Source organism: Jaculus jaculus, chromosome 3 (genome assembly GCF_020740685.1).
Source record: "Jaculus jaculus isolate mJacJac1 chromosome 3, mJacJac1.mat.Y.cur, whole genome shotgun sequence".
Taxonomy (NCBI): Eukaryota; Metazoa; Chordata; class Mammalia; order Rodentia; family Dipodidae; genus Jaculus; species Jaculus jaculus.
Genome location: NC_059104.1, coordinates 66782437 through 66797019, shown reverse-complemented (window position 1 = coordinate 66797019; position 14583 = coordinate 66782437). Strand labels below are relative to the sequence as shown.

Here is a 14583-nt window from a genome sequence, read left to right as displayed (position 1 = left end):
AAAGTGAGTTATGGTTAGAGAAAAAAAATAGAAAATGCTTATAATTTGGAATTAAGTATGGTTTGTTACTCAAAGATTAAGTCTGATGAAGGGGGGAGAAAGTAATGAGGCAAATCCTATATATTTTGTAGCAGTAGTGTTTTCACAATGTTGGATTAAAGTCAAACTCATCAAAAGATAAGTTTCTGCTTGTATTTCTGTCTTGTTAGAGTAATCAATAGATAGACTGGGCTACAAAGACATTCAAAGATTAACTTTTTGAGATGGGAAAAGAGAGGAGGCGGCTCTGACCCATAACTTCATGTCATATCCTTGAATGAAACCTTGCCTTAGGCAATCTGTTTTGAGCAAGCAGGATGTCTTGCCAATTACCTTCCAATTGGGAATTTCTAGCTTTCAATTGGAGTATGTAATCCTTGCTTCAACATTTTAACTAAAAAATAAGTTTAACAATAAAATAAAGTAACTGTAGTCAACCCTAAAATGATACTGGATTATCCATGCGTATAGGCATTTCTATACACATAGACACAGAAAACTTGAAAATCATTTTAAAATTTAAAAACAATCAGAGTTAATTGCAACATTGGCAAAAGAGGTGATATACTTTCTCTCTTTCAACCTTCTTTGGAATTATGAGTTGCCTATGAGTGTTAAGAGTGACTATCACAGGGCATAATGATAAATCCTGCTCTGAATTTTTATGGGAATTTCATTCTAATCTTTATTCACTGGAATAAACAAATTTATTTTAGGATAAATTAGAATAAAGTTACCAATATTTTTATTCACTGGAAATGGGTAAAGGCATTCTGATTTCAAATTGTACCAGTGTAAGCCAAGAAACATTAATGACTTTAAAATAAACATGGGGTTAGGACACAACTCATTGTTGCTTTCTAGCTCAGACCCAAACAATTTACCTGACACTTGGCATGAAAGAGTTCTGATCCACACATCAGAACTCTGACTAGCCCATGACAGAAGCAAATTATTAGCAATGTTGTATTTTCACATATACCTGAAGCCAAGAATGTATATGAAATATTAAAATGCAAACATATAACACAGACACAGATTTACATTGCTGAAAGCAAAACTAATTATAATAGATTTTATCTATTATATAGAATTACACTTTCAATTTCTTTTATTTCTACATTTAATTTTTATGTAGAATGGTATATATGTGGTGATGCTCCTGCGCATGCCATTGTGGAGTCTCATGTGCTTGCCTTGGGTGGCCAGAGCGGAACGTAAGGGCCCCACTCCATCGCTCTTCCACCAGCTCTTACTTGAGCTAGAGCCTCTTGTCACCAGGACTTGCTCTTTATTGGTGATTTCCCAGGTGGTTGTTTCCCTTTGTAAGACTGACTTTAGAGGTGTACATGGCCACTTCCAACTATTTATGTGGAACCTGGTGATTTCACTTGGGCAGTTTCAAGACCCCGGGGCACTCATGCTTGTGTAGGAAGCACAGTTAACTGCTAAGCTATTTCTCCCGCTCAATTTCTCTTCTTTGATACAGCTCTGGATTAAAGAGGATTTGATGATGTTCTTTTCTTTTTTTTCTCATATAACATTACAATCCTACCTCTAATCTCTTACCAAGGTAAAAATAAAATAAGGATGGAGGGAGAAGGAGTTTAAAGGAAGGAAGAAGGCATGAAGAAAGGGAAGAAGACTTTTTCAACTTCAACAAACACTGTGCAGGACTGTACTGAAGTGAAATTCTTTCATGTACTCAAAGAGCATCTCATGAGAGATTTTTTTTAAGTTGCTTTATTCCTGGGTCATTGGGAAACAGAGGAAGCCACTAGAAATATAATTTCTATTAATTTCTGCTTATCATTATAATGAAAAACTTCTCAGCTTATATAGCTACCCCTAAGTTCTGAAGTTAGTTTTTGTTTTTAAAAGGCTCAAAATCAAACATGCCTGAGGATGAGTCTGCAGGCAGGCTATAGAGAATTTCCAGTTGGGCCTATACTGACTAAAGGATAAAAATTACACACTATTTTTATTAAATAAGTATACTATTTTCAATGTATATTATTTTGATGCAATATTCAAAAATCAATTACTAGGCATGTATATGTCTATGCTTAATAGCTTGAGATAAGGAAATAATCTGCTCCAATCAGCCCCAGACAGGGTCCACAGAGCCTAATTATGTGCAGCTGCAGAAATTTCTGCTCTCAGAGATGTTACTGACTCTCATTGAGTAGTTGATTATTTTTAAGTCTGAATTTCATTTATTTGAAAGTGTTTAAGAAATTATTTTCCCTTTTCCCTCAGAACTAAATATACTGTGACAAGCATTTTTAACTTCACTGCAATAGATCAAAAACTTTAAAATTTACAATAATTTATTCAAGATGATTCTTAGAAAAAGTTGGAAACTAAAAAGATATAAAAAACCTTACATTTTTTCAATGGATCAAACACATACATTGACTTTTTAAATTTAATTAATTTTTTTTTTTTTTTAACCAAAACAATGCTATGGAACTAAGTCTAATGTTACCTCTGGTACTCCTAGTTTTCGGCATGCTTCCAAAAAGTTTTCCACGTTTCTTCTGCATTTGGCCATGCTAAGTTTGGGCTATGAATGCAAGCATACAGAAATATTTTATTATCAAAATAAGAAAATTACCCAGAAACACCTATTTAGAGATTAAAAACTTAATACTCTGTGGTATATTCTTCTAGACATTGTGTGTGTACACACACACACACACAGATACACATACAGGTGTGTATATAGATATATAACAATATGCTTTTTATATGCTGACATATATTTGTACAAAGTTTCTTGTTTAAGTATATATAGATATATGTATCTATCCTTGTACTGACACACACACATATACATATGTATATATGTATGTATGTATATGTATACACACACACACACACACACACACACACAATTTTTATGGGATCATATTGTTGGGTAATCTGCTTTAGTTCATCAAAAGATATACCATAGAGATCACCTTTCCCCAACAACCAACATATATTGGTAAGAAGTGTTTAACTTCACTAGGCTAATTGTCTCATAACAAAGCACAACAAGGCAATGCAAACAGTGGACACTCAAGTCTTAACCCAAAGCTTCACACAATTATATAAACATTCCTTTCATGTTATTTTTAAAGGTGTAGGATGGATAACAGGTTAAATGACATACATTCATTTTTGTATGGTAATTTTCTAACCACTTTCTAGCTAAATTTTAATACTCCACCAGGTAAGGAAAGCCAGAAGTATGGCTGACCCCAAATTCTTGAATGGAAAAACCATACCTTATAAAAACATGACCAACTAACAGGGTGAAGTAAGCAAGTGACTTATTTCATCTCCTAGGTGCACAAGCCAATCATCTCTAAGTTCTAAATGTGCCAAGTGTTTATTTAAAAAATGAAAAAACACATGCCTAAAAAATAAAGTATTGCTATGTGAAGCAGGTTAGTTTCGGCACTAACCAAATACTCCCCATGTGGGCTAGAGGGGAACTCCCACCCTTCCACAGGAGCCACATGGCAAGCAGCTACCAGATGCTTGTCCATTGTCTTTCTTCGTCCGCTTATAGTTTAGAAGCTCTGATCCAAAACTCCAACAACACCCTACATCATCCAATCCTTAGATGGTTCTGGATGTAAATAGGAAAATACATTTAAAGCTACAGAAGAACTGCTCTCCTGAGAGGGGCCTATTTGGAAACACTCTACAATCTTGTATGATAAAGTGCATTCTGAGAGGCTGTGAAAACAGCGCAGCTGGAAAGAACACTTGATGCATAAACTTGCCAACCTGGAGGGGCTTAGAAAGCCTGCATTGGATTCCTAGCACCCAGGTAAAAGGTTACAAACACCTGTAACCCCAGTCCTGTGGGAGGCAGTGTCAGAAGAACTGCTAGGTCTCTTTCTCTCTTTGGTTAGTCAGTCTGATGAAAAATCACAGTTCCAGGTGTAGTGACAGAGTCCAACCCAAGACACAACACTGTCTGACATTCTCCTCTGCCTATGACTGCCTGTGCTTGAGGGAGCGCATCTGTACAAACCACAAGCACACGCAATGTACACCTGCCAAGAAATACATCCTGAGTAACTGAATTAGAACTCTTGGAACCGTAAGAATTAACAGTTACAGCTCAATATTACAAAGACTCTGGGGATTTCATTGAAGTATCTGCATTGTGAGGATTGAGAGTGCAGTCCCTGGGTAGTGGAAATACTCTGCCAAATTATAGCCAATTTTCACACATTATCTTGGAAGTAAATATAACTGTAATGTATAGGAAAAAAAAAACCAGCCAGTTTTAAGGGGTCAAGGATATATGCATCCCAGAAAGAGTGAGGCACAGGAGGATGGGGAGCCAGTGATCCTCAAGACTGGAGGAATTAGGTGGTCAGGTGCAGGGAGCATGGGCACAAGTGTTATAGTTAAAGCAGGGTGAAGGCGGCATGGGCATAGCTGGTGTGGTTACAGTGAGTTGAGGGACAGCACAGGCACAAATGGTATGGTTACGCAGCTGCAGGCAGCACAGGCACAAATAGGACACTTGAAGCCGGTACACAAAAGCACAGGTGCAGGTGTGGTCACAGGAGGGTACACAAAAGCACAGGTGCAGGTGGTGAGGTCACAGGAGGGTGCAGGAGAGCTCAGGTAGAGGTGGTGTGGTCACAGGAGGGTACACAAGAGCTCAGGTGCAGGTGGTGAGGTCACAGGAGGGTACACAGAGATCAGGTAGAGGTGGTGTGGTCATAGGAGGGTACACAAGAGCTCAGGTAGAGGTGGTGTGGTCACAGGAGGGTACACGAGAGGTCAGGTAGAGGTGGTGTGGTCATAGGAGGGTACACAAGAGCTCAGGTAGAGGTGGTGTGGTCACAGGAGGGTACACGAGAGGTCAGGTAGAGGTGGTGTGGTCACAGGAGGGTACACGAGAGGTCAGGTAGAGGTGGTGTGGTCACAGGAGGGTACACAAGAGCTCAGGTAGAGGTGGTGTGGTCACAGGAGGGTAGACAAGAGCTCAGGTGCAGGTGGTGAGGTCACAGGAGGGTACACAAGAGCTCAGGTAGAGGTGGTGTGGTCATAGGAGGGTACACAAGAGCTCAGGTAGAGGTGGTGAGGTCACAGGAGGGTACACGAGAGGTCAGGTAGAGGTGGTGTGGTCATAGGAGGGTACACGAGAGCTCAGGTAGAGGTGGTGTGGTCACAGGAGGGTACACGAGAGCTCAGGTGCAGGTGGTGAGGTCACAGGAGGGTACACAAGAGCTCAGGTAGAGGTGGTGTGGTCACAGGAGGGTACACAAGAGCTCAGGTGCAGGTGGTGAGGTCACAGGAGGGTACACAAGAGCTCAGGTAGAGGTGGTGTGGTCATAGGAGGGTACAAAAGAGCTCAGGTAGAGGTGGTGTGGTCACAGGAGGGTACACGAGAGGTCAGGTAGAGGTGGTGTGGTCACAGGAGGGTACACGAGAGGTCAGGTAGAGGTGGTGTGGTCACAGGAGGGTACACAAGAGCTCAGGTGCAGGTGGTGAGGTCACAGGAGGGTACACAAGAACTCAGGTGCAGGTGGTGTGGTCACAGGAGGGTACACAAGAGCTCAGGTGCAGGTGGTGAGGTCACAGGAGGGTACACAAGAGCTCAGGTAGAGGTGGTGTGGTCATAGGAGGGTACACAAGAGCTCAGGTAGAGGTGGTGTGGTCACAGGAGGGTACACGAGAGGTCAGGTAGAGGTAGTGTGGTCACAGGAGGGTACACAAGAGCTCAGGTAGAGGTGGTGTGGTCACAGGAGGGTACACAAGAGCTCAGGTGCAGGTGGTGAGGTCACAGGAGGGTACACAAGAGCTCAGGTAGAGGTGGTATGGTCATAGGAGGGTACACAAGAGCTCAGGTAGAGGTGGTGTGGTCACAGGAGGGTACACGAGAGCTCAGGTAGAGGTGGTGAGGTCACAGGAGGGTACATAAGAGCTCAGGTGCAGGTGGTGAGGTCACAGGAGGGTACACAAGAGCTCAGGTGCAGGTGGTGAGGTCACAGGAGGGTACACAAGAACTCAGGTGCAGGTGGTGTGGTCACAGGAGGGTAGACAAGAGCTCAGGTGCAGGTGGTGAGGTCACAGGAGGGTACACAAGAGCTCAGGTGCAGGTGGTGAGGTCACAGGAGGGTACACAAGAGCTCAGGTGCAGGTGGTGAGGTCACAGGAGGGTACACAAGAGCTCAGGTGCAGGTGGTGAGGTCACAGGAGGGTACACAAGAACTCAGGTGCAGGTGGTGTGGTCACAGGAGGGTAGACAAGAGCTCAGGTGCAGGTGGTGAGGTCACAGGAGGGTACACAAGAGCTCAGGTGCAGGTGGTGAGGTCACAGGAGGGTACACAAGAGCTCAGGTGCAGGTGGTGAGGTCACAGGAGGGTACACAAGAGCTCAGGTGCAGGTGGTGAGGTCACAGGAGGGTACACAAGAGCTCAGGTAGAGGTGGTGAGGTCACAGGAGGGTACACAAGAGCTCAGGTGCAGGTGGAGAGGTCACAGGAGGGTACACAAGAACTCAGGTGCAGGTGGTGAGGTCACAGGAGGGTACACAAGAGCTCAGGTGCAGGTGGTGAGGTCACAGGAGGGTACACAAGAGCTCAGGTGCAGGTGGTGAGGTCACAGGAGGGTACACAAGAGCTCAGGTGCAGGTGGTGAGGTCACAGGAGGGTACACAAGAGCTCAGGTGCAGGTGGTGAGGTCACAGGAGGGTACACAAGAGCGCAGGTGCAGGTGGTGAGGTCATAGGAGGGTGCCGGAGAGCACAGGTGCAGGTGGTGTGTTTATAGTAGGTCTGGTGCCTCAAAACCAGAAGCTCAGTGAAGAGTTGTGACAAGTGGACATTTAGTAACAAACTGTCTAAAAAGTAAAGCAAAAACATACCACAGCGATACAGGCTGAAATATGTTACCTTGGAAAATGAATATTTAGGAGGGATATCCATGACACAAATGACAGTGAGGCTTTCATGAAGCTTAAATACTACTAACTAGCATATATGAGAAGCTGGTAATTAACAAAGGTACTGAGAATATAAGTGGTAAAAGGGTCAAAGGTCAGCTAGTACCAGTTGTCTGGTTGTCTCTGAATGACTAGTGCAGGATTAAGTTTATTTCCCTTGTCTTCCTTCATTTTCTCCAAGAAAGCACTATATTCATTACTTTGAATATTATTTTTTACTAACAAATAATAAATAAATGTCTGGGTTCATGATTCTTAGAATCATTTAACACACTGAAAAATGATAGTGTTGATTCCAACGGGAAAATTAATGAAGTGAGAATTTGGGTTGCAGTTCAGATATCTTTTCAAGACACACTGGAATTGACCTGTAGAAGATACTGGAGAGCTTTGCTGTGCATTATTCAGTGGTTGGAAGTAAGGTGGGAAAAATAAATTCCCACATTAAGGCTGCTGGAAGATTTGAAAGAAGCCTAACTGGTGTCTGGTTCACCATGTTTTGGGAAGCAAAAGGGAGGGGAAGAGAGAAAGGAGAGGGGTAGTCACATTTGTTTTACAGGAAAAAATACATTTCATATTATAGAGAAGACAAAAGTTAGATAGGCAGCTAATTTTTCCTGCTGCCAAGAAAAAAGAAAGGATGAACAACGCCATCCTGCGGCCTCCTGAAAAGGAAGGGTTGTGGGGGCAGAGGTGGCTGCGCATAGTCACCCAACAAACTGATTACACTGTGAGCTACACCTTCAAGAAACTGGCTCTGATTTTGAAAATCAGCTATCCACAAACATGGATGACAGGCATGGCTCACTTTTACATGTATCTTGTGTCTGCCACCTGCTTCAGGTGCACCTCCTGTCAGTCACCTCAGCCACGTGCACCTCCTGTCAGTCACCTCAGCCACGTGCACCTCCTGTCAGTCACGTCAGCCACGTGCACCTCCTGTCAGTCACGTCAGCCACGTGCACCTCCTGTCAGTCACGTCAGTCACGTGCACCTCCTGTCAGTCACATCAGCCATGTGCACCTCCTGTCAGTCACCTCAGCCACGTGCACCTCCAGTCATTCACATCAGCCACGTGCACCTCCTGTCTGTCACATCAGCCACGTGCACCTCCTGTCAGTCACCTCAGCCACGTGCACCTCCAGTCATTCACATCAGCCACGTGCACCTCCTGTCTGTCACATCAGCCACGTGCACCTCCTGTCAGTCACCTCAGCCACGTGCACCTCCAGTCATTCACATCAGCCACGTGCACCTCCTGTCCGTCACCTCAGCCACGTGCACCTCCTGTCTGTCACCTCAGCCACGTGCACCTCCTGTCAGTCACCTCAGCCATGTGCACCTCCTGTCTGTCACCTCAGCCACGTGCACCTCCTGTCAGTCACCTCAGCCACGTTCACCTACTGTCTGTCACCACATTCACCTGTTTACCTAAAAAGACATCCCACTTTTGTCAGATACATCATAGTTCTATTCTTAAGATTTGCATATCAATAACTTCTTTAAACTAGGCATTATAAATAAAGATGTCATCTGTCATTAAATGCCTATGTTTAGATAGTCTCCCTTACAGTAAAATGTCATTTTCTCAGAGCCCTACTTTTGCTTCCAGTTGTTTGGGAACTAACAGAAAGGGTGGGAACAGACTTCAAGAGCCACTATTGTCATTCTTAAACAACAACTTGGCCAAAAAATTCAGTTGATGTTCTTTTACTTTTATGTGGTATTACTCACAACTGCAGGTGAAGGGACGTGTATGCTGGCAACGGACCGTGGGCGGATGTGGTTGGCCAGGTGGCAGAGCACCACACCGTCCATGAGGGCAGCCCCCAGGTCTTCGTGCAGGGTCACTTTCAGCCGCACCTCGATGCTCTGCAGGAAATCAGAAGGCAATTTGGCAACCCTGAGCTGAACATGCTTATTAAGTATTTACAAGCAGGCAGTAACTAGTATGGGGTAAAGGATGAGAATGCCTAGAAAACACTGGTATCAGATAAACAAGGTTGGAGCAATGTCCTAACGGTTAAGATGCTTGCCTGAAAAGCCAAAGGACCCAGGTTTGATTCCCCAAGGAACCCACATTAGTCAGATACACAAGGTGGCACATGCATCTGAAGTTTGTTTGCAGAGGCTGAAGACTGTGGTTCACTCATTCTCTATCTCTTTCTCTCTCTCTCTCAAATTAAAAAAAAAAAAAAACAACAAAAAACCTCCTTGGCCTAAGAGAGACTCAATTGCAGTGAAATGACAGAAATAAATCATTCTTGTTTTATTTTGAGACATAGTCTAATATTTTCCAGGCTAGCTTGAAACTCTGTAAGCTGAGAATGACCTTGAACTCCTGGTTCTCCTGCTTCACATTCTGGGTGGGGATTTCAGTAGTATACCATCATGCTTGGCTTGAAATCAATTATTGAGTTCAGTATTTTCTCAGCCTTGTCTATGAGACTATAAAAATGGAATGAATTGACAAATAAAAAACAAGCCTGACTGAGTAGACTGTTAAATGAGGTGGAAGGTGATTAAAGGAAGTTCTTCTCTTAAACTGTGCTTGTGGGACGAATAGGAAGATACATATCTACTTCCTCCTCTTTGACAGGCAAGTACTAAAATCAACTTTAAACACTGAATAGAAGTTTCAGCCTTGTAACAGAAGCTCTTTTTAACTGGACAACAGCTATGAAAGGATGACTTATAATTTGCAATAACTGAAAACTTGAACAGAGAGCTACATAAATCTTTTCAGAACTGTCTTATGTGTGGACCCCTACCGTTTAAAATTTTTTATTTTTTATTTATTTATGTGCACATGTATGTGCATATGTGTATGTACATGTATGGGTGTGCTACAGTCTCTGGCTGCTGCAAATGAATGCCCATCTGGCTTTAATATGTTAATATGTGTTTTCATTTAGTGACATAAAATTAGAGACTGGAAGACTATCTTAAAAAATTCTAGGTCCTGGGCTGGAGAAATGACTTAGCATTAAGGCAGCTGCCTGCAATGCTAAGTAAGAACTTATGTTCAAATCTCCAGGTCTCACATAGCCAGACCCACAATGATGCAAGTGTGCAGTGTCACACATGTGCCACAAGGGGGCTCACATACCTGAAGTTTTTTCTTTGCAGTAGGCTGAAGGTCCTGGCTGCCCAATCTCTCCCCCTCACCCCCGCCAAGACAAAAAGAATTAAAAAATATTAGAAAGAATTCTGAGTCCTGGCACTGGGAAAATGATTACTGGCATTTATAAGGCCTGCTGGCCATGATTTAGTTCCCTAGCCAACCTTGTAAAGCTTCTTAGCTGCTGGTGGTGGTGCAGGCCTTTAATCCCAGTACTGGGAAGGCAGAGGTAGGAGGACTGCTGTGAGTTTGAGGCCAACCTGAGACTGCATAGTAAGTTCAAGGTTAGCCTTGGCTACAGTAAGACTCTACTTCAAAATAAACAAACAAAAAGATATCACTTCTTGAGAGGCATATCATAACTCCCAATCTTATTTTCATGGGTGCTAGAAAGTTTGCTGTTCAAGTTCACATCCAAGTATGTGGAGCACATGAGTCTGACTTCCCACAGTGGTGTCTGCTGAATCAGATATGAAATAATTTTAACAATTCTTTCCTCCTAACAACCTGTTACAACATTTACAGAGTATTAAATGTAAGAATGAAGATGGTGACCTACACTTTAATTTAGTTTTCTTTTTTTTTCTCTTTTGTATAATTTGTTTTTATGTGCAATTGTATTATTTCTTTGTTTTTTTTTAATTATCTCTTCCCAACAGACTATATGCTTCATATCTGCAAGGACCTTTATGTTCTCCCCATATCAATCACCTATAGCACTGCTTGGTGCAAAGTGGAACTTAATAAACATGTTACAGAATGGAGATGATTTAATCTCAAGGGTCTGTCCTCCAGAAAGCTCCATATCCTCCAGGAGGACACAGCTGTGGCACCTCTCAAGTATGAAGAACACATGCTGCTTTTGTCAAATGATATCAATGTCTTCTTCCTCCGAGATGGAGCCTTGGATTGTTGCTTCCATACATTCATGCACAATCTTCTAATCCAGGCATAGACAACAAGGGCATACAACACCTACAGAGTGCCCACTAACTTCTACTACTAAGCTGAAATCTACAGTACAAAGAACAAGACTAATCCTTAGCAGGAATTCAACTGGTATGCCTATGCCTATTACATGACTGAAAAGTTCAGACCAGTTTGGAACACAATGCATGGTCAGCTATAAATGTCTTTAAGTTAAAGGATTATTATTATTAAGCAAATATACAACAGACATTGTTTTATAGTATAGCCGAATTGAAATTATGATAGCATTTATGCATATGTATTACTTTTACTAAAGTATGTGCTATCCATTGAGGGTTTCTTTTTTTGTACAGGGAGAAACTGAAACTCAAGAGTTGTTAAGTGACTTTCCAAAATCAGTTAGTGACCTACTAAGACTTGAAACCAGGATGCTTTCACATTATAGAATGCTTAACTCTGGAAGTTATTATTTAGTTATATACTATTTCCAAGGTACCTCTCGGAGTTGTTCCACGAGTTCTTTTTCTTCTCTCAACTGTTCCATTTTCCTCCGAATTGTAAATTGTGGATCTACAGATTCCAAATTTCTCTGAGGTCTCAGGAACACTGCCATAGAGAGGGCGAAAAAATAATTTATACATTGCCATACAAGCAGGAATATTGATACTTAAGCAAATCTTTTCTTTTTTTAAAAAATTTTCCGGTACTTTGAATAATCCCCCTTTTGCCGCTCCCTCCCCACACAACCACTTTCAGTCTCAAATAATTTATCTTAAGTAAATATCATTCATGGAAACAAACGTTCTGAACTCACGGGAAAAGCCTGATTTGGATACTTGGAAAGGAGACCGTCTCTGAAGGTACTGTAGGTTGTGCGACCATGAACACTCACACAAATGCCCTGCCTTGATCACCCCCACCAATACATTTTATACTCTAAAAGCCTGCATGTAACTCAGCTCCAATCACTCCAATCACAGAATACTAGAATTGCTTCCCATGAAGTTAGGCATAGCAAGTTGTTTCTGTTGGCTATGAGCTAAGAGATGATACTGGGACTGCACATTTGAGTGTGGAATGGAAAAGTCTACCTTTTATCATGTCACTGACTAGGTATTAAAAGGTGACTCTTTCCAAGATGAGCAGCTGACTTTGATAAAGGCTATCAGGATTAGAGGCAGCTTAAGAGATCACCACTGGCTTTAGGTCCTTAAACTTCCAACTTCGGAACAATAACTGACTCTTCCAGAAGGGAGTTAAGCAAACCTTACTCTCTTGACTGAGGGTGTAGCTCAATAGGAGAGCACTTGCCCTAGGTGTGTGACTTGAGTGAGGCCCTGTATTTGAATGCCCTGAAGTTCTAGAGAACTACATCTTTTAAAGACAAACCAGGGAGATTTCTGTATATGAAGAATGAATTTAACAAGGATCTTTAAAAATTATAAAGCTCAGGGTCAATTTAAATTTGAATTTTTTCTTCCTGGAGATTTTTGGCCCAGACTGTCAACTTTCCATGTATACTAAAAGGTAGCAAAGAGCTGTAAGTGATTCCCTCTTCCCAGTAGATTTTCAGAATGGGCAGGGATTAGGAAGCCCTTTAGGAAATTTTTCAGAGAATTCCAAAGTCAGAAATCACTACTACCTAGAAGGTCGCCCTGACACTGCAACTGCAGTAGTTCCAATCACTGAAATTCAGTGCCAATGTCAAACATAAAGACTCTCTGATTTCTATTTTGTTCTCATCCACATTTCATATGGGGCCATGGGGGCACCTTAGAAACTATCTCAGTGTAGTATATTTAAAAAAAATTAAACATGGCTTATAAATATAAAACTTGGAATGAAAAGCCCTGTATGTGCTATATAACTAAATATGCTGTGCTCTGTTAGAGCTCCTGTTAAGCTTAAGCTGTCCCTTTGGAATTTCTTTCTGAGCATGAGAATGTCTAAGTCAGCACTCACACTCTAGGTAACGGGAGGAAGCTGACACAATCCTTGACTCAGTTCATGGAGAAAGAGAGGATCTCATGTGTACAAGGCTTTCTGTCTCTGGAACATCAGAAAGGAGTCAGTCTCTGGTTTGGCCTTCAGCTACAAGCCATCCAAGAAGCCACAGGCAAGAGGGTCAAAGGCATGTCACAGAAGGGCTATCACCAAGGCCCAAGAAAAAGCCAAAGACCACAGGAAGTAAGAAAAAGTGCTTACAAAATAAAGGCAAGGCCAACAAGTAGGGGAGAGACAGTTCACAGAACAAAGGGAAAGTCTGACACATCAAGTAGCGAGTGAGAACTATGCAGGAAGCATTCAGCCTGCTTCTAGCCATCTCAAACAAAACAAAACTTGACCCACTGAGGCACCATATCCAGAAGAGAAATGTTATGTAAATTCTACTGACTACATCTCCTAAAGCTGTCCACTGCACGTAAGTAAAGGAATGTGGACAGAGCAGAGGAATGCTCATACATGTCACCAAGGGACACCTCAATACCATTTAGGCCTAATGTTTTGTTTGGTAATGATTTTTCCTTTGATATTTTTTGGGAGTAATCTTTACTAATATAGCATGTTTAATATTTTCAATATGTTTTGTTGGAACATAAATGAACTGCACACTTTGGTTCAACAGCACACTATTCAAGTATTAATGTCTTACTGGAGTCCTATGAGGGATATCAGACTTCTGCAATGGTGTCTGGGTTTTAATCTCCTGGCATCACTTTTCATTTTAAGTTCCTATGCTTTTTACAAATACAATATGCACATTGGGGCATTTGCCAGAGGTGGTCAGAGCCACAGATGAACTTCCATAGTCTCTCTTCTGTCCCTCTGAGAAAGTAAACCTCAAGAAACAGGGGAATTCAAACCCATAAATACCTTGTAGCCTATTGGCTATTAAAATATTTCTCCTTGAAGGATATGTATTAGTGAAAATGGTGAATTTAAAATGAGGCCAATTTAGAATGAAATATTGGAAAGAAGTTAAAACGGATAGCTAAAATTCATATTATGTTAGGTTGAATTGGTTATAAGATGACATTTATTTGCCAAAGCTAGATAGCTGAGATAATGAAGGTAACACAAGGAAGCAACACAGATGTGAAAACGGTATTGGAATGTCAGGTGAGTACTGCAGCAGCTTCGTAGGCCGTGTTCTCACGCAAGCAATATCGGCTCCTCAACATAGGGCCGTTAAAGTGCAGCTTCTTTCATCTAGAAATTGTATTAAAAAACTTGCTCTAATCACAGGGCAAGGTTTAAGGCACAAAGAATGATGGTGCATGCCTGAAAGATCAGATCTGAAAACCAGCACCAGTGTTTTTCTATAGAATACTTTTGTGCACAGAAAAATCACCTCTTGCTCAAAGCATATTAGAGACAAATAGACAAAAATGAAAGCCATCAACATGGCTGCCCAAGCCAGAGGAACATGGAAAACAACCACCCTTTCATTGTTACTGTGGCAGCATGTGATGAACCCCTGGAATTGTTAACTCTGAGAAATAAAATACCAATAGTGAATGCGAGGGTATTTTT

General features: G+C 41.9%; 1 protein-coding gene across 5 annotated transcripts in view; it reads right to left on the bottom strand.

Moving 5' to 3' along the window:
• Positions 1–14583, bottom strand: part of Lrch1 (leucine rich repeats and calponin homology domain containing 1) — a 211796-nt gene that overhangs the window by 15128 nt on the left and 182085 nt on the right. For all 5 annotated transcript variants that reach the window (XM_045145360.1, XM_045145362.1, XM_045145359.1 and 2 more), the window contains 3 exons: positions 11546–11655; positions 8733–8870; positions 2528–2605 (listed from right to left, as the gene is read on the bottom strand). In XM_045145360.1, the coding sequence (XP_045001295.1) occupies positions 2528–2605; positions 8733–8870; positions 11546–11655 (326 nt within the window). The remainder of the gene's footprint in view (positions 1–2527; positions 2606–8732; positions 8871–11545; positions 11656–14583) is intronic.